The following is a 19,970-nucleotide window of genomic DNA, read 5'->3' as shown; positions in this document are numbered from 1 at the left end:
CCCTCTTTTCTACTCTCCGTTCTCACAAAACGGAATGTAAATGTGCATGATATTATCTTTGGGACGACTGCCAAACAGTTCATAAGGGAGGATGTCTTTTTACTCTTCGTGAGATGTGGGAGGGTTCATGTTCTCTTGAGGAAAAAGTATCCCGGCAAAGCATGTGCCAATACTATCGAGAAAATAGGTTTTCTTTCTGATAGAATGTCGTAACCGAGCTGTATTTTTACTTCGGCGTTGACTGTCGGGGTGAACTCCTACCCGCGGGAAATGACTGTGAAGCACTGTGAAGAGATGACGAACCAATTGAGTTCGTGATTCTAACTATTAGCGTAGTTAAAGCAATTCAAATTAAAACGTAGTAGAATTTGATGGTTATGGATGTATTTAATGCGGGATTTATGGATTTAACTGCGTAAGTCTGTTTTGTTTGTTTTTTCAATGTATCGATCGAGGGTGTGGGAGCGGGCAAGCCTAGTGGGTCGAGCACTTGGCTACTGCTCGAGAGTTTCGGGTCATTTAGATAGGACTGTGGCTTAGTTCAACCCTCTGGTTGAATTACTGTTTCAGTGAGTGAATTGATCAAGGGAAAGCCAAAAAAAGTTTTAATGTTTTCATAAAGAAGATGGGAAAAAAATCATTTCTCCTTCGCAACTGACACTTCTTTTTTTCTGCCTATGCCTACTCTAAGCGCATTTGCTATCTTGAGGCATCCGTGTAGGTAACAGCAGCTACATGTTGACCTTGAGCCACTGATATAGCAGTATTATTTTGCCGTTTTAAGAGCCAGCTGTAGACCAGATCATGACGAGAGAAATTCAAACATGTCGTCGTCGCGTCTTCTCCTTAACACAATGCAAGTATGTAGACGACGTAATACCTACGCTAAGTATGCCTGGCTCAGGTTTGCCCAAAAATTAAATTGTCAGAAAATAAAAATTTATGACTATAACTTTTAATATGCCGCTTGTGTACTGTCCTCAGTGTTTTTGTACAAGGTGAGTTATAAATGTTCCAAAATGATGTCCTTAACGATATTTTTTATTTTCGGAAAAAGTCACAAGGACTCAAATTAGGTGAATATGGGTTGAGGAACAGCATCACTGTGTTTTGAGCTTACAAATTCACTAATGAAAATGGCCGTGTTACTCGGGGCTTTGTCATGATGAAGCATCCACTTGTTTGCAACGCCTGGTCTCATATAAATCAGTCTTTTCCTGAGCTTTTCAAGAACACTTTTATTAAACACATGGTTGACAGCTTATTCTGAAGGAACGAGTTATTTGGAATTTTACACAGCGTTGCAGATAGCCTGCAGAGTTTCCAGTCTCATTACTTTACTCACACACCTCGTATATATTTTCCTTTTAGAAATGAAATTTGGTTCTTTATTTACTTTCCAGTCCAGGCTTTTGTTTTTCCCCGCAAATTTTGTTCCCTAAATGAAATTGCCTTAAGTTTAAACTTTTATTTAATGGGAGCAATCATTTTCCCTTGATGATCCTGAAAATCCTTGCATGAACATTTCGAAGAACTGCAGTATTCAATATGATGTATTTCATTTGGTCATTATTTTTTTTACTGTGTGCCGACAAATTTTTAATGTGCTTTTTCATTCAAGGTTTATGAAACTAAATTTTCAGGATTTTCTATGAAGTTCACCCTCTCATTTAGATTCCTTTGCCTTAATTACCTTCAAGTTTTTAACATTAATTTCAGTGAGAAAAAATGTACTTACACAGAAAATTTTCCTGAAATATTACTTTTTATGAAGTATTACTTTTACTGAAGTATTACTTTTTTTCAGCTTTGAATGTAATTTCGATACTACCATGCTCAAATCTCTCTTCTCAATGGGGCAAAAGTTATTCTCATTTCAAAGGTAGAGTAATCTTGTTTTTTTAAAATTGTTTGGGTGAATTGCGTAGTATTTCTTTGCGGTATAAGGTGATATTAATGGAATTGTCTGTAATGGTCCAAATTCACGTGAAAAGTAAAAAATATAGCCCTAATGCCTCAGTCAATAAGAAAGAGAATATAAATTTATTTAAAAATGCTATTTATTACCCAAAACTTGTATTTCTAGTGAAATTTCCTCATTGAGAGTTTGGTGGTTGTACAAATATTTGGTTTGCATTTCCTAGCTATAGGAGATAGGTGTCTGGCTCTGTATGACAAGTCCTTTTTTCTTGATGGATCAATTTTTGTCGATAAAATTTTTCTTTCACTTAGAGGGTTTCTTATCCATAGTTGTCCTCCTTACTGAAAAGAACTCGTCTTTCAGGTTGCGAATTTAACTTTTTTCCTTGAAGTTGACGAATCCTTTTTTTTCACCGGTCATCTAAATTCTCTTCTATTTGTCACCCTCCTTTACGAGAAAAGCGGTCGTTTCTCGTAAACTGATTACGGTGCTTAGATGCAAGTCTCTAAAGACTTGGCATGCCATTTAACCTCAGTGCCATGCAGTGACCTCTTTCTTCATGTCTACGTGCACATTTTAAGCAGAAAATATCACTTTCAGTTATCCAGTTCTTTCAATAAAGATTATTCCGGTTACTTTCTTACATAAACTCGAAAAACCTGTAGTTGTTTTACCAAAGCTTAAACATGCATTTTTCAATTGCATGTGTGTTACAGTGAAATAAATTATATTTTTTCTCAATTTGTTCTTTAAATTTTAATTAAAAAATGGCTAGGGAGAATAAAAAATTAAAGAAAATGATTAATGCTTAATTCTTATTCTTTTTTACTTGGAGGTATTGAGAATAGATAGTTTTTTGTGACGATCTACGTTATCTTTTAGATGAAAATTGTTAAAACTTACGAATTGTTATGCGTGAATTTAGGTGAAACGAGTTTTTAAATACAATTTTATTAACTATTTTTATGACCCATTTGTTTAAGTACAATTTTATGGCCTATTAAGCACAATTTTAGTATCTATAGATTAGTATAGATAGATCCTATTTGTAACTGCTTATTTGTAGTATAAAAATACATAGCTAACTTGCATATTTAGAGGCCAACCCACCATCTGCAACCCAGTGAAAGCACGCGATAGCTTTCAGCTGTGGTGGGAATTTTTAGAGTAGCTTATCTTAACAATCTAATGTTAGACATGTCCTCCAGCCAAGGTGTGTCTATTGGAATAAGTGCAACTTAGTCTGTGATGCTTAGCTGGTGGCTAAAATGACATGTTACTATCAAAGATGGAAGATAAATAACGTTGCTAAGAGACTTAGGAAGGGCAGTTTACAAGTCATCTGTGCGTCAAGTTGGCTGCATACGATTGATTTTAATGAGGTGGAAGTCATCAAGTATCATCGTCACAAAAGTAAACACATTAACGTGATATGTTCCAATACCCAATGACTAGGTATTTCTATACATTTTAATCACACTCTGTGTCTAATCTCGAAGCCCAATATGTTACCAATACTCGGCTTACTTCTGATGTTTTTTTTGTTGATTTTTGAAGTGAAATTGAAGGATAAGTCTTCCAAAATATCGTCATCTACTACAATTTGGGACTCTAAATGTGGCTTGGCCAAGGGGTCTCCCTTCGTTAACAAAATTGCCACTCTGACGTAAACTCAGCGCTCTCTCATGGCCATTGAGAGACGAAATTACCTTAAGAGGAGACTATTTGGTGAAAGTTTGGAGTGGGAAGATAGCGGGACCGCAGGTGTAAAGCTACTCTTCCCTTTGCCTAATACACTCTCCACGTTCTAGCATGCTTTTACCTCTCTATGTGTAATGTATGAGGAAGAATCTTGGCTAATTGCAAGGGTCAGTGATTAATGACTGCATAATTCCTTGTTGCCCAAAGAGACGAAATCCTCCCGCTAGATAGATATTTTTAGTTACAGTTATTATTCGGATAAATCTAAGCATTTCTCTTGAAATTTTCACGCCATGATAAGTAGACCTTGTTCCACATTCTCTATCTTAAATGAAAATTAAAATTTATTCATTAAAATTACTTTCTCGTGCAATTTTTTGTACTTCAGGTACAGGAAAACGTAGAGCAAGATCTATTACTCTTACCCTTAAAATTTAAACATGATAGAGTTAGTTGTAAGCGAGATATATTCCAATTATGTACTTACTTTGAAGCGATATAGATTGGTTGTTTTTTTTTCTATAATTGCAAAAAAGAACAAGTGTGCTGATAAAAATAGTCTTTGAAGGAAAAGTGGAAGAAAATATGGGCAGAGGTAGGCCTATACGTAGTAAGATACATGGAGATGTTGAAGGATATCAGGCAGAAAAAATATGCAGGTTTTAGAAGATTGGCTTAGAGAAGGACTGGAGAGCTGCGTCAAATGGTTTATTTATGGATGTTAACGTTGAAAAAATTAAGAGAGATCGAAATATTAAAAATTTACCCTTTTCTGACTGTAATAATAACTTTAAATTGTAAATTCATAACAGATGATGCTAGAAAAAGCAATCACTTACAATTTTTATCTTGCCTAATGATGCTGCCTTAGTGCCTATATATTATAGTTGTCCCAAATCCTAAAATCGTCCAAATTAATTGCTTTGATGTCTTTGTTAAACAAACGAGCATAGATATCTGAAGGAGCATTCAATTAATGTGTCTTATTCTCAGAGCGGGTTTCCGTAATGGTGGAAACTGTGGTTTTCCATCAAATTTCATAGAAACATTTGAACAAGAGCTTTGAAAAAAATCACGTTACCTTTTGTTACTTCATCTTCTTTATGGATTGATTTCATAAATTCCACTCGATCAGTGTGTTTAGGTTTGGATATTAGTATCCCTTCCATCGGTTAATTTGACATTTAATATTTATTTGCACTTTTATTTACACCAATACATGATTTACTTAAAAAAAAACCATCTCTTTTAGAGTATTTATAAGACTCTTCAATAATATCTACTAATATTACTAACGCGGTTTCCAAATGGAACTTTTCTTGTGAACCCAACCGCAGACCAAGAAACCGTTTACCCAACCATTAATAGTTTTGATAAAAATTAAATATGCCTTTTTATTTTTCGGCCGGCGTTTCAATTATAATTTCAACTTGTTATTTTTCTTTTTATAATATTGTCAATTAATGTATATTTTTAGGTAACACATATATAACTATTGTCGTTGAAATAAGCTAATAGAGTCAAGAAATCGCATGGAGAGCTGGGTCAAACCAATCCCAGCAGTATTGACCCCTTATGACGATTAATGATATTCTGCAACACGCGTCCATTGTTGACTTTTGCGTTAATTCTGCCTTTCAATCACAACCCCAGCTGGAAAGATACCAGGGAGTATTGATCGATCCAGATTGTTCTTCCCCAGCTGTTTACATAACCTGCCAAAACTTTCGCCCGCTCGCCTTTTTAAAGTGGCCCGTTTTCCGCCTTCCGCATGCCGTACCGCTCTTCACAGCGTGCCCCCTTTATGGGCGACGAAGTTACTGATTTGGCTTCCTTGCCGGGCAACCTGCCTTCGCAACTTCCTCAGACTTGGCTTTTTTCTTCGCTTCCCTTCCCTTTGTCTCGCCTAGCCCCTCAAAGACGCTTACTCTGCTCTTATCGTCAGAGGGAGCCATTATCGTCTCCATCCTCACCTTCCGCTTAGTAGTAGACCCTTAATTTCCCAGCCAATTTTTTCACCAAACTCTCCCGTAGACTACACTACGACTATACGTTATTTTTTTCTGTATGCGTATGCAGCGGCGCTGAGATCTAAACAATGGCATTTTTTGATACTCCCTCCCCAAATTGAAAACATTGCGCAGGTGTTTATGTTGTGAAGGATCTCAAGAATTACATCCCATGTAAAAGGATAGATGGTTAATCAACTTTGAATTTTTTTAACTTTACATATTCGGACGAGATAGCGACTTGGAAAATACATTACCTACTTGAAATCTAAACGATAGTTTTGTTTAGATGCTGCCATTATCGTCTCCTTCCCTACCTACCGCTCACCAGTAGACCCTTAATTACCTAGCCGATTTTTTCACGAAACACTTCCGTTAACTTCAGTACGACCATACTGTTCGGGCCGGAACCGCCTTATGCCTTCTTTTCTTCCATTTGAATTTCCCTCTTTTCTTCTTTTTCCCGCCTGCCTTGGTTTTTTTGTTTTGTGCCGTACTTTTTTGCCTAAAGAGGGCTTGAGCAGCACCGGAAGAACGGTGCTGGCCTGCGGCACCGGTATTCATTCATTCGCTTGGGTCCGGGCGAAGACGACAGCTTTCGTTCGCCTGAGTTCAAGGCGAAGAGCGTTTATCTCGTCGAAGCTCTGACGAGAATCAAGTGGTGGACGGACGCATGGGGTGGAGAGTTCGGGCGGAAGCCAAGGTAAGGCGGGATTCCCTTCCTTATTTTCTTCCACCCCCGTCATTTCTTCCTTTCACTGTATTTAAATTTTGGTTTCCAGTCCCTCATTTCTCTTTTCTTATTATTTTCGTCGTAAATGTAAGGCTAGTTCCGGCCCTGCATGCATTGCATTTCGGGCGGAGCACAACGGCCCCGTGACGCGACATTTTTTGGTGCCGAAACCCGGGACAGATTTGGAAATCATTAGGCTTTATTTTATTTTATTTTAATTTATTTAGTGCGTTTAGTGCAATCATGCCAGAAAGTGAAATAACCACGAGACAGAATTTCGAATCGCGTCTATCCCTTCTGCGATTCAAACGGGACCAGTTCAAAGCCACTCTTTCGGTCGCGTATGATTTGGCACGTCAGTTGTGTGAATACCAGGGGCGAGTCAGGGAGCATCCTAATTTTGGCGTATTTTCTGCCAGGTGTTCTAGTCTAAAGGAGGTTTATCGTGGTTTTTTAGATGAAAATTTGGCAATTTTTGAGCACTGCAATAATTGCAATCGCGCGGACGTGTATAAGATAGATTCCGTTTTGGCAAAGGAGTTCGAGGAGAAGTATTATTTTATTTTGTCTGTTTCTGATGGATTGAGGGCGTCCACGAGCGATGTGGACGGGGAAGCCCCTGTGCAATCCCAAAAATGTAAACTCCCAGCCATTGATGTTCCGAAGTTTTCGGGGTTGTTTTCTGAATGGCCCGCTTTTCGCGATATATTTAAATCGGTGGTGCATTACCGGAATGATATATCCGCCATTGAAAAATTTTCTTATCTTAAATCTTCTCTCCAAGGTAAGGCATTGGCAATAATTGCCTCTGTACCTTTTGGCGAAGCTCATTATCCATCCGCCTGGAGAGAATTAAACGATTTTTATGATAATCCTCGCATTCTTGGATTTTCATTTTTGGACAAAATGTTGTCGTTTCCAGAAATTTCTAATAATCAAGCAGAGTTACAACAATTCGTGACAACGTTTGCAGAAATGTATGCGGCTTTAGGGACCCTGAATATTCCAGATTTGGGAGAATTTATTTTATTCCGCTTAGCCGCTCGAGTTTTGAATTCTGAGATATTATCCCAGTTTGAAGGATCGCTGAGTGGAAACATGTTCCCTTCTGTAACAAATCTAATTGATTTTGTAAAGAAAAGAATTAAAATTCTGCAAACATCAAGCGGATCGGTTTCTAAATTTACCTCCACGAATTCTCGAGGTAGATTTAAATTTTCTCTGCCAGTTTCAGCCAACGAAGCCTCTTCAAGGATGTCTAATTATTCAGAGAAACGTGATAATTGCCCATTGTGTTCTTCTTTGCATCCTTTATTTAAATGTCCACGTTTCATTGAAATGAGTTGTAATCAACGTTCAACTTTTGTGCGTTCAAAAGGGCTGTGTCTCAATTGCCTAAGGCCGGGTCATTGGGCTCCCAAGTGTCAAGCAAGAGGTATGCGCTGTCAAAGATGTAAACGCTATCACCACACGTCTTTACATAATTCTGCCGAAGATGGGAACTCAGTCGGCGCGAATGACGCAGGAAAGGTTTCCACCGGATTGCGTGACGATAGTCAAGAGGGTATTTCCTTGTCAAAAACATCTACCACCTCATCCATACCCCCTGCTATCAAATCGTCATGCACTCGGAGTGATCGGCAGCATTCGACTATTCTAGGCACAGCGGTTGCCTTGATTCAGGCTAGTAATGGGGCGTGGGAGCGTATCAGAGTTCTAATAGATCCGGGCTCACAGTTATCCATTATTTCGTCCTCGGCGGTAAGGCGATTATCTTTGCCCATCTCCGCTTACGAGGGCGAGCTATTTGGCTTAGCGCATGTTCCCCTGCAGCAACCCAACGGTCAGGTTTTATGCTCTTTATCTCCAAGGCATACGTCATCCCCCGTATTGACCACGAGGTCGGTTGTAGTATCGGAGGTCTTAAATGAACTTCCAACAACTCCTATCCCACTCTATCTTTTCAAAAAATTTGCACATTTGCGTCTCGCAGATCCCGAGTTCGACAGACCGGCCCCCGTAGAAATGTTATTGGGCATGGATTTATTTCCTAGGATTCTTCTTGGTGGGCGGAAATCATTGTCTTACGCAAATGTGATAGCTATGAATTCTGTGTTCGGTTGGGTTATAATGGGAAGTTATCCAACCATCGCCCCCCAGAATCCTTCTCAGGTACTTTCGCTGGCTATTGGTAAGAGGGAGACACTTCTTCTCAATCAACTGAAAAGGTTTTGGGAAGTGGAAGAAGTGGAGGTCGAAATTCTACCGAGACCTGAAGACGTGCAATGCGAAGTAGGGTTTCAAAATACGCATCGGCGTATGCCTGACGGTAGATATCAAGTTATGTTGCCATTTAAGGCATGTCCTCCCACTCTGGGAGATTCTCATGGATATGCTATCACGCGCTGGATGAACATGGAGCGCAGATTGTCAAGGAACTCGCGTTTAAAAGGCGAGTACCATAAATTCATGAGCGAGTACGAGTCGCTGGGACATATGTCCAGGTCTACGAGTCCCGGATCGTATTATCTGCCCCATCATGCCGTGTTTAAGGATGCTTCTCAGTGCGGTCAAATACGTGTTGTTTTCGATGCCTCGGCGAAGACATCACTCGGTAATTCACTAAATGACGTCTTAGAAACTGGTCCCAAACTTCAAAAGGACATTTTTGACCTTTTAATTGGATTTAGGACGCATAAGGTCGCGTTTATTACCGACATTGTGAAAATGTATCGACAAATATCGTTACATCCCGACCATCGCACCTATCAACACGTTGTCTTCCGAGAGGATCCATCGTCCTCATTATTGGATTATGAATTGAATACGGTGACCTACGGAGTTGTTTCTTCACCTTTTCTAGCGATCAGAACTCTACATCAGCTCGCCAGTGATGAAGGACAAAATTTCCCGTTAGCCTCAAAGGTGCTTCTTCATGACACATATGTTGATGATATCGTCACGGGAGCGAGCTCGATTGCAGAGGCACTAAATTTGCAAAAGCAATTAATTTCCTTGCTTTTATCAGGAGGCTTTTCTCTTGGAAAATGGGCAAGCAATGCTCCGGAATTGTTAAGTCATATTCCCGAGGAGAAACGGGTATCAATTTTAAATTTTGATTCGAGCGATGTTTGCCTTTTAAAAGTTTTGGGAATGTACTGGTCACCAAAATCCGATACCTTTTCCTATCATGTCAATTTTGATACGGTGGTCAATTCAAAAAGAAAGCTGCTTTCGAACATTGCCAGAATTTTTGACCCGATTGGGGCTTTGTCTCCCGTAACTTTATGGGCTAAAGTTTTGATGCAATCCCTGTGGAATGAAAAATTATCTTGGGATGATTCCCTTCCAGAAGTCATTAAGAATCAATGGGATAATTTTGTCTCGCAGAGTCAGTTGTTGCAGCAGATAAAGTTTCCTCGATATATATTTCCACGGTCTTCTTCAGAGGCGCAACTGATCGGATTCTGTGATGCATCGGAGCGCGGCTACGGTGCGGTGGTGTATATAAGAACGATCGCAGAATCAGAAATTAATGTTCATCTAGTTGCAGCTAAAAGTAAAGTTGCTCCCTTGAAAACTTTATCTATTCCAAGGCTTGAGTTAATGGGAGCGTACTTGTTATCTAAGCTTCTATCCCGTTTGTCATCTTTTTTGGACAAAAGACTTCAGATCCTCAAAATATATGCCTGGACCGATTCTCAGATTGTGTTGGCGTGGTTGCGAATGTCACCTCATTTATTAAAGACCTTTGTTGCTAACAGAATCACTAACATTACGGCTTCAATTTCCAGTTCTTCGTGGAGACATATTGAATCATCCAACAATCCAGCGGATTGTGTTTCGAGGGGAATGATGCCAAATCAGTTGCTGCTATGTGACTTATATTGGTCAGGTCCGGAATTTCTAAGGGAGGATGAATCAAAGTGGCCATCTATACCTTCGGAAAGTAAATATGCAAATGATCTACCGGAGGTTAAGATTCAAGCGCAATGGGCAGGGGCCATCCAAGATGAAAAGGGATGTTCATGTCATTGGATGAAGGCGTACTCCTGCTACTTGAAATTAATACGAACAGTTGTATTTGTGCGTAGATTTATCTCTGGTTGTAAGGGAGTGCAGCGACCATCCAATCTTCTTATTTTGGAATCTGAATGGACCGAATCTCTTAACCTCATCATAAAACTGGTTCAGGAATGTCATTTCAAGGATGTCCTCCATTCTATCTCTAGAAACAAGTGTCTTCATTCTACTTTTGCTCGTTTATCTCCTATTATTGATGATCAAGGGATCCTCAGGGTGGGCGGCAGGCTCATTAATTCCGCATTGCCTCAATCACAAAAACAACCTGTTTTGTTGCCTAAGGAGAGTCATCCCTCTAGATTGATTGTGCGACATTATCACTTTGCATCTCTGCACGGGGGACCTCGAATGGTAGAGGCATTAATAGTCAGAAAATTTTGGATTATATCTGGTAGAGCACTTGTGAGATCGGATGTAAGATTTTCTTTTTTTTTTTCGCTAGTTGCGCGTTAGTTTCGTTTTTAACATTCTTATTCCTTCTAATTCCCTATCCACGGCCTAACCTGAGTCCTGTAGTAAGTCTTCCAGATGGGCCTCTGGAAGTGAAGCTATAGTATCCCAAACCCAACTCTTAGGATAGGACTAAGAACGCAGATTATTTCAGTTGTCGTTATAAAGAGGTGAATTTTTGCTAAATTCAGGTGGGCGGTATGTTCGGGCCGGAACAGCCTTATGCCTTCTTTTCTTCCATTTGAATTTCCCTCTTTTCTTCTTTTTCCCGCCTGCCTTGGTTTTTTTGTTTTGTGCCGTACTTTTTTGCCTAAAGAGGGCTTGAGCAGCACCGGAAGAACGGTGCTGGCCTGCGGCACCGGTATTCATTCATTCGCTTGGGTCCGGGCGAAGACGACAGCTTTCGTTCGCCTGAGTTCAAGGCGAAGAGCGTTTATCTCGTCGAAGCTCTGACGAGAATCAAGTGGTGGACGGACGCATGGGGTGGAGAGTTCGGGCGGAAGCCAAGGTAAGGCGGGATTCCCTTCCTTATTTTCTTCCACCCCCGTCATTTCTTCCTTTCACTGTATTTAAATTTTGGTTTCCAGTCCCTCATTTCTCTTTTCTTATTATTTTCGTCGTAAATGTAAGGCTAGTTCCGGCCCTGCATGCATTGCATTTCGGGCGGAGCACAACGGCCCCGTGACGCGACACATACATTAGTTTTTCTTAATACCGATGTAGTAGCATTGAATTTAAACAATGGGATTCTGATACTTCCTCCACAAGCGTAAAGCATTGCACACATGGCTACACTGTAAAATGTATCAATAATCGTATTCATTTTAGAAACTTAGGACATTACGCAAAATTGAATTTTTCAGCTTATATACTTCGAACGATATTGTAACTTGGAATTTAAATCGCTTGAGTCTTATGCGAATGTTTTTACACAAACATGAACTACCCTCTCATCTAAATTTTGCAATTTTCTAAATTTAAAATACATGGAGGTTGGCCATGTATGCAAATCCCGGCCTGACTTCAACAGCTCCCTTGGCGACGAGCATTCCGTTATTTTCAGTTAAACATGTCGTTTTGGAAGTATGTAATGTTAAAATACCATCCGAAGCTAATTATCTGAGAAAAAATGTCAATGTTAGTGATTTCCCCCTACATTTAATTGAAGCGCAATTCTTGAGATTCTAATCGATATGGTCATAGGAGCAATTGAAATGCTTCACGTGCGTAGGAAGTGTTAGTTCAGTTAAGCGTTGGCTGCCTTATTCCAACGGCTAAATATCCCTCGGTTCTTAATTGTAAAATACTAATTTATTCCTTAAACAGCGAAATCTAACTTCATAATTGATTAAATTTTAATATTGCAATCAAAAACAAACTCTTACTAATGAAAATTTCTTTAAGGTAAATAATTGATGACTTTAGGCGACCGAGAGGCCATAAACATTTGACTTTTGCTCATTGTGTTTAAGGGGACCAGTATTTTCTTTTTAAAGCCATTGATTTTGATTATGCTTAACACCTCCGCCCTTATTTTGTTTTTGCTGTGAGTCATCAGAAATCGAAGGTAACGTAACATTGAAATTTTTGGTTTTCTTGATTTTCTTGGCGCAAACCGTTGTTGGTTGTGAACCCGTTCATTATTATCAGTTGCGTAAATTATTCATTTTATACGTAGAATCATATAATAGCTCCTCTTTTTCATTGAGAAGCGTGTGAGGATAATAGGCATAATAATGATAGTTTTGTTTTGATGCTGCCATTATAGTTTCCTTCCCTACCTACCGCTCACCAGTAGACCCTAAATTACCTACCTAGCCGATTTTTTCACAAAGCACTTCCGTTATCTTATTCCTATATCAGTTTTATTTTTGAGCTGATTCATATTTCATGCTTGATTATTGGTGAACATAAAACCTGAGCAACACTCACCACTGAAAGATACTTCATAAAAGGCGAAAGTCTTATTCCTATTAAATACCACCAAGGTGAAACCACTGCACTCATAATATTTTTACTCTAACCGTACACTATTCTTCGACGTGATTATTACGATTTAAGAATGATGATTATAAGTTAAAAGTAAATCATAAAATTGCGGGATTTTACGAAGTTATTTTATAAGTATACGAATTGAATCGAAACATGCCCGATTCGAGTCAATATAGTGTCATCAAGAAGAAATGTCGAATACGAACAGAACATCTGAATTCTTCGTCGGGTGCAGAAGTGGATAGTTTGGAGAGGGTTTTGTAAAAGAGAATCCCACTTATTATCCTGGTATTCCTCTTCTCCTCTTTTTCTCCCGAGGCAAACCAATTATGGACGCCCCTTGATCCACCAACCATCACATTAATGTTGCTTGATGGCCTTGCGCGTGACTTCGTTGAAGCAGATGTTGAAAGGAATAGTTAAAGTATATTTATGATAAACTGTATTTGCTCATTTCTAAGACTGCTCCTCTCTATCCAGGGATGCATGATTTTATTTCGCCTAAATTTTAAATCGCTAATAATAATAGGAATCGGAAAATGTTGAATTAAATCCTAAATATTTATTTCTATATCACTCGCGGATTTTTTTCTGCACTACTCTATATAAGAGACTCCTCCTGAATGCTAATGCCTTTGATTAAATGAATTAGTTAATTATTACGTTAAGACAGTTAAGGTAAAGTTTGTAGGAGTAAAAACCATAAATATTCTTCGATTTATATTCAGTTTTAGTCAAAATATGTCAAATTAGAGTCGATTTATCATTGCCAGGTTGAATTTTCATCACAGAATCCTTATCTACCGTAGTGGCTGGTAGTTGGCTGAATTTACGAAATAAAAACTTGATTATATTTGGTAAAATGTTTGTGAAATATTCTGATCGCTTTTTCAAACCGCAGCTAGCCAATGATCTCAAGCTAAGGTCATGGCTGAGATATGTTCAAGTTATTCCAAAATTAGTGTCGTTTTCTTATCATTACGAAGTATTTGAAGGGAACCGTCCTAAGAGTTTTAAGTCAAGCATCTTTCTCTGCTTACAGTTAGCTGAAGAAGGTTTTCAAAAAGGGAGATGCCCTTCTTCCCAAACTTCTTCACCTCCCCATTTACTTCCTGAGGGCCAAACCAATTATGGACGCCCCTAGCTCCATCAACCAACCAATCAGGGTTGCGTGATGCCTTCCGGGTGGTGTTGGAAACGCTGTGTTGTACCGAGGAAATTAGATGGGGGAATCCGACGATGGTTAAAAGGGCCTGAGAAGTGTAGGGGGACATCGAAAAAAATAAATGCATAAAAGCCCGTGCGACACAGTTCTGAAGATAATAGGCTCGTCTCCTCGGCCATTAGTCTCCTTCATCCAAGAGATTCCTTTCTTTGCCGTACCCTCCAAAGGGCTTCCCGTCCTCTTACCGGCAGTGGCTCTGTGCTAGAATAAATATCGTGCTTTCGCATCAACTCCCCCGAACAATACCGATGATTGCGTCCGTTGCTCGACTTCGACCGAGGAACGGAAGGAATGTTATTTTCAAGTAAATATGCTGTACTATTTAATGGTAGAAAGGGTAGGAATATGATGAAATTTTATTTTGAGTGATAATAAGGACTACTTTTGCAGCTGGAAATTATAAATGATCACAGTTATTGTATAACGCTGTTTGTGTGGTGTTTTTGAAGAGTGATAAGAATATTTCATTCCTCATTTGATCTTCAATTGTATAGTATTTAATTATTTTCATGTATTTAGTGAACATATTAAAACTAAAATAAATAAAAATGCTTCAATGTAACAATTTCATTCTGGAGTATTTTGTGATTTTTTGTGTTAGGAGTGTAGCGCGTTTATAGATGCATCACCAAAAGAATATTTTTAATAATATTTAACCAAAATTTACTGGATAAAATCCCGGAAATTGATTTCGAAAACAACTATCTTTTCGTGGGGCTCAAAAAGGTCAAGAAGTTCTCTTTACCTTAACTTAAGAATAATTGCCGTTGGAGCGTAAAAATACAGATTTCCTAAATGTCGCCAATGGCCTGTCTGCAACCTGTCATTCGTCGTCATCTATGAGTAGAATTTTTTACCTTTAACCGATCATGATTTAGCCGGTCATCAGGGGTCAAACTTTATCCCAAATATGTTGCAAGTTTAGTTTCCATTTTAAAGAGGTAAATTTTTAAAATAACTTGATTTATTGTACCCTTATTGTAAAAAAAAGTTAATTTTGCTAAGTATTGCATCCTTAAATAAATTATAATCTATATAATCCATATAAAAATATTTTATCTTTTAGTGAATTATCCTTATGAATAATTTATCACAAATATAAATTAGTAATACTGTAATTATTGAATGTGGATCATTATTTTAAATACAAGAGTATCTCTAAGATAGATAAATAATTTTCATGTCATGTTTGCAAGGTTGTTGTTGAAATAAATTAGTTTTAAAAATATTGAATAATGGCATATCTTGCGTTTGCTACGTTAGCGCAAATTTTCAGGTCCAATATAATTCACGATGATCATTCCTCCAGGAATGTTGATATTAAGTTAATTCTTTGCGCTCCAAATCTTTTTTCTGCCCAAAGAGGCATGTAAATGTGAATAATTTTAGTATCCCGGAATATAGTTTTCAAGTATTTGAGAATTTTCAGAAATTCGTCTGATTTTTATAGTTTCTCCGGTATAACAGATCTAATTTTAAACTACTCGATGTTTGAATAAAAGAATTATTAGACTTGTGAGAGAGATTATAAACGTAAATACTGACCTTCTCTATTTTTCTTATTTGTATATCTTCTTTATTATCAAACGGGGGTACGGAAGCTGCTATGTCGGAAGAAATTAATTAGTGAACCGCACTATACACAATACATATGATTTCTCTTCTTCACCGTGCGTATCATTTTTAGCCGAGATATTTTCATGCTTGCTTTTATGATTATGAGACCTTGATTGCTCATATAAACTTCGAAACTACCGCCTGATGCCTTGATTAAATATGATATTTTTTTTCTCTCCGCTCTAGCGGTTAACGGCCTTGGACTATATAAATTTTTATTGCGAGCCATGAAGTAGATAGTTTATAAACTCACTGCATTTTGTCCATTATTTGATTTCTCTTGTTGCTCATGGGAGGTTTAGTAGGAGCAAACGTTTTGCCCTAATAAAAACTCATTCTCAAGCTGAGGTATATCTTAATTTTCGAAAATAATTTCATTGGGCTCGCCGATTATAATAATGTACTTAACCTGGTTATACTGCTTATATTTTTAGTCATTAGTCATTACTGCCAAGTAAAGTGCATAATTTGAATCCAGGCTTAACAATGTTATCTCTAGAGTGTGCTTTTTTGGGTTTTAACTTATATAAATTCATAAGTACCCCGGCACTGTTGCTTATTTTCAATAGCGAATATATTGGTGAAGGGAGTGAATACAAAATAAAAGGAAACTAGTTTTTAGTTAAACTCGCTTTTTCGAAAAAAAATGTTAAATACACTATAAAGTGAAAAAGAGCTTCTCATCATATCATTATTTGAATTACGCTTATTAATAATCACCGTAGAGGGTGATTAGCGTTTGGCACGTAATGATGATACCTAAATCTAATCAATAGCCACACATTATTCTTCGGGTGATAAAAGGGCATATTATTCACTATTTAGTGCATTTCATATTGTTTCTCGAAAAAACGCGTTTATTTAATTCCTTAGGCCGTTTTATTTTTTATTGCTCACTTTTTGAGGTGATTCCTTTGACTGATTAAATCAAAGCTGCTACTGAAATTTCTGCCAAAAACATTTGAACTAACCCCATCCATAAAGTAAATTTAAAATTATTTTTCGAATGAAAATTTAGATAAATAATGAGAGCACGTTATAAAATAATTTCAAATATCTGATTATTGAATATTGTATTATGTATAACCAGAAGAAATTTGATGCATTACACCTTAGAACAATAGTGATAAGGGTAAGTGGCTTAGAAATCAATTACAAGATTCCTTCGTTGCTACAGAGGAAAAGACGAGGCAAGTTAAGAAAAAGTGTTTTTTATTTACGTAATATTCCCATCCAAGCACGGGAATTATTTTTTACATAAATAAAAGGCGAAAGGAAGTTTAATTTTTTTATGGATTCAAAGCAGGTGATTCTGATCTCAATCGCAGGAATTGGTTGTTTCATCTGCTGGAGTGTCGGACCCTTTCCCATCCATTATCCTCGGCGATTAGAATTTCACTCTCCGGGCAAGAAGGAGCAGTTTCACCTTTTTCCACGCCCGAAAATTCTCCGAAAGAAGGAACGGGCCAACTTCTTTGCTTCATCCCATTGCGCGTGGGAAAATCGAGAAACTTTGTCAGACCTCATACTCTCTCCTGATCCGCGTTCTTTATGAACCGCAGACCCTTTTCCTCACAATCCTCCTCCGCTATTCTTCACCGTGATGCTTTACCATATCATGCTTTCTAGCGGTGAAGAAATTTTACTATATCGACAGCTCAATTATGCTTTCTGTACTTTAAGACGTCATCATTTAATGTTTTCCATCATTCACGATACCCATCAAGTTACAAGCGATAAAGGTGCAGAGATGGCCTCAATTTTCTGTACTTGGTGTAATTTGGCTTCTTTCATAGTATGTATTTGGTTATACCTCCAACATTGGCACAATATATTGCCTTTATTTTAGTTGCGTCTTTCTTATAATTACTATGATGTAACGTACCTAATATGTTTTTGCCTGCACGAATATAGGTAGGAAATAAAATAATTTGTGCGTTTTGACATACATCACCAAGAGAACTGGTATATAATTTTAAAGTTGTGTAGAAGCAATTAACTAATTTCATTTGACGACCTGACTGCATTCTTGTGCTCATGAGTTGACGTGCTGCAACTTCAGATGCAAATTAATAACTAAAAATTTTAATAAATAAAACTTCTATCTTGTTTTTAGGGGATTGATGGTGACGTACGGTCATGTTGAGCATTATGGTTGCGGTACCCTTTTCTATAGCTCTCCAAGGAATAAAAATTCATGCTATATTTAGTAATAGATACAATCAAAAAACAGCTCATCAATATTTCTAACAGTTTAATTGTTTCAAAACATGTTTACCCAACTATATGTGTGTTCCCGATTGATCTGTACTTCAACAGGGACACCCTCTTAAATCTGGAATGGTGTTTTTAGCTATATTTATGCCGGTCGATTGATTTATTGTTTTAACGTGGCTGTTATAAATGGTAACCGATTTCTATACTTAACATTATTTTAAGTAACAGTGGGAAATGACTATTTGGAATTCAAAATTCAGGGGCACTAGGTTATCAGAAGGATTATAGTAATTAGTTAAAATATTCAATTAACAAACTATTTTATTTATTTTTACAGAATTGTTGAGGTTTAGTTTTTTACTAGTGAAATACATAACACTTTGTCTTCTTCTATCTTCCTTTAATTTCATAGTGTTCGGCGATATCTTGAGAAAATGTTTTATATCCATGAGAATAACCTAAAATGGTAACCGTATACACGTAGTGTAGAAACCTGGTCGGCACTTTAGTAAATAAAATTGCGTGGAAGGTGTCATTTTGAAATTTTAGTTCATTCTCATGGATTCCTTTAATTTTACAAGTCATGCGTCAGGAACTATGCAAATTTATTCGCTGTTCATAATTTAAACTTGTCTTCTACCACTAATATCTTTCAAAATTGTCAGAGGCCAGCTATGACCGCATTCTCAAAGCTTATTATGAATACAAGTTCTTAGGAGCTGGCCATTACCATTTCTACAGGCGGGGGAGGCTCAAATAACTAACCATTACACTTCATTAATCATCAAAACATTTTATAAACAGCCCTGATGAGTTTATGCTGTTGAAGACCGTGAAATGTCATGGTGTTGATTGGAATTCTTCAGCTTTATCCGAAACACTAAATTATTTCTAATAAAGGGATTGGATTTTGCTGTGGTGGCTATTGCCTCCTACCTGGTGGGCTCGGTCTAAAATCCCGGCAGTGGTAGAGAATATTCAGTGACTGCTTGATTCCGGCCTGAATGTTGTGTGGAGGACATTTCAAGAGCTACACTTCGCCCGTCGAAAGGGACGTTAAGCCGTGGTCCCCTTGGCGCCCTTCGTTAGAGCAGATTAATGTCGACGCCGGGTTTCACTCCACCCTACCTTACCTACCCTTTCCTCATGGCGCAATTATCCTCCGCTGTTGGTCACCTCCTCTAAATAACATACCATACCTCTTTTTAGTAATCCATTTTTTAAATTAACTTATATTTGAATATCTTTGTCATTTTTCTTTAATTTTGCACTGGTGTAATAAAATGTGATTTGGGGATGTATTGTATCGCTGTGCAAGCTCTTGGAATCTCGCGGCCATTTCGACGCAGTATCTTACAGTCGTCCCACACAGCTCCTGTGCCCTCATCCCGAATTCGCCGCCCTCGTAAATCTCCATCCAACGTGCCGCGCTAACCCTATTTCCTTCACAACCTCTCTCTCTCTCTCTCTGTATTTCTTTCTCCGTCTCTTTCCTTTCTTCCTTGTTTCTTGTGAGACTTCCCACACGTGTCTCTCATCATCATCTCTTCCTCTGCCTTTCTTTCTCTCCTTGTCTTCCCAACTCTTACTCCTCTATCCTCACCCACCCTCCTTTTCTCGCGACGATTTCCCTTTCCTTTCCACTCCACCTCTCCTCTTCAAAATCCTTCTTTCCCGCGGAAGTCACTTCTCCGCAGTCAGTTCGCGTGAGGTGGTGACCTTAAGAGTTTTTTCGCGAAAAAATCATTTGTTCTTTAGAAAAATGTCTGTCGTGCAAAGCATTCGAGAAATTTCTTGTGATGTATAAATTACAGTACCTTACCAACACGAATAGATACACAAATCCATCGTTTTGTGTGGTTACTTCTATTTCAAAACTATACAACATGAGTTTAAACTGGATAGCAGTCATCATCAGAAACAGATATATTTCAGTTGTAAGCAGATTTGACAGATACAAACGAGGGATGAGTCATTCATCTATTTTTCGATTCCTATTTCATCGATTCTTCTTTATACTAA

General features: G+C 38.0%; 1 protein-coding gene across 1 annotated transcript; it reads left to right on the top strand.

The window, feature by feature from the left end:
- The first annotated feature begins 7,702 nt into the window (after window positions 1-7,702).
- On the top strand, window positions 7,703-14,033 carry LOC124166443. Its single transcript, XM_046543974.1, has 2 exons — window positions 7,703-10,861; window positions 13,932-14,033. The coding sequence occupies exons 1-2, from the start codon at window positions 7,703-7,705 to the stop codon at window positions 14,031-14,033; spliced, it is 3,261 nt and encodes a 1,086-aa protein (XP_046399930.1).
- Window positions 14,034-19,970: the final 5,937 nt, after the last annotated feature.

Source organism: Ischnura elegans, chromosome 10 (assembly GCF_921293095.1).
Source record: "Ischnura elegans chromosome 10, ioIscEleg1.1, whole genome shotgun sequence".
NCBI classification, from domain to species: Eukaryota; Metazoa; Arthropoda; class Insecta; order Odonata; family Coenagrionidae; genus Ischnura; species Ischnura elegans.
Note: the sequence above shows the minus strand (reverse complement) of the source record. Positions and strands in the feature narration are given on the sequence as shown.

Excerpts from the sequence above, each read along its gene's own strand:
- LOC124166443 (XM_046543974.1), top strand. The coding sequence starts at position 7,703 with ATGAGTTGTAATCAACGTTCAACTTTTGTGCGTTCAAAAGGGCTGTGT. Across the intron at positions 10,862-13,931 it reads GAGCACTTGTGAGATCGGAT|TTAGCTGAAGAAGGTTTTCA; the intron begins GTAAGATTTTCT and ends CTCTGCTTACAG.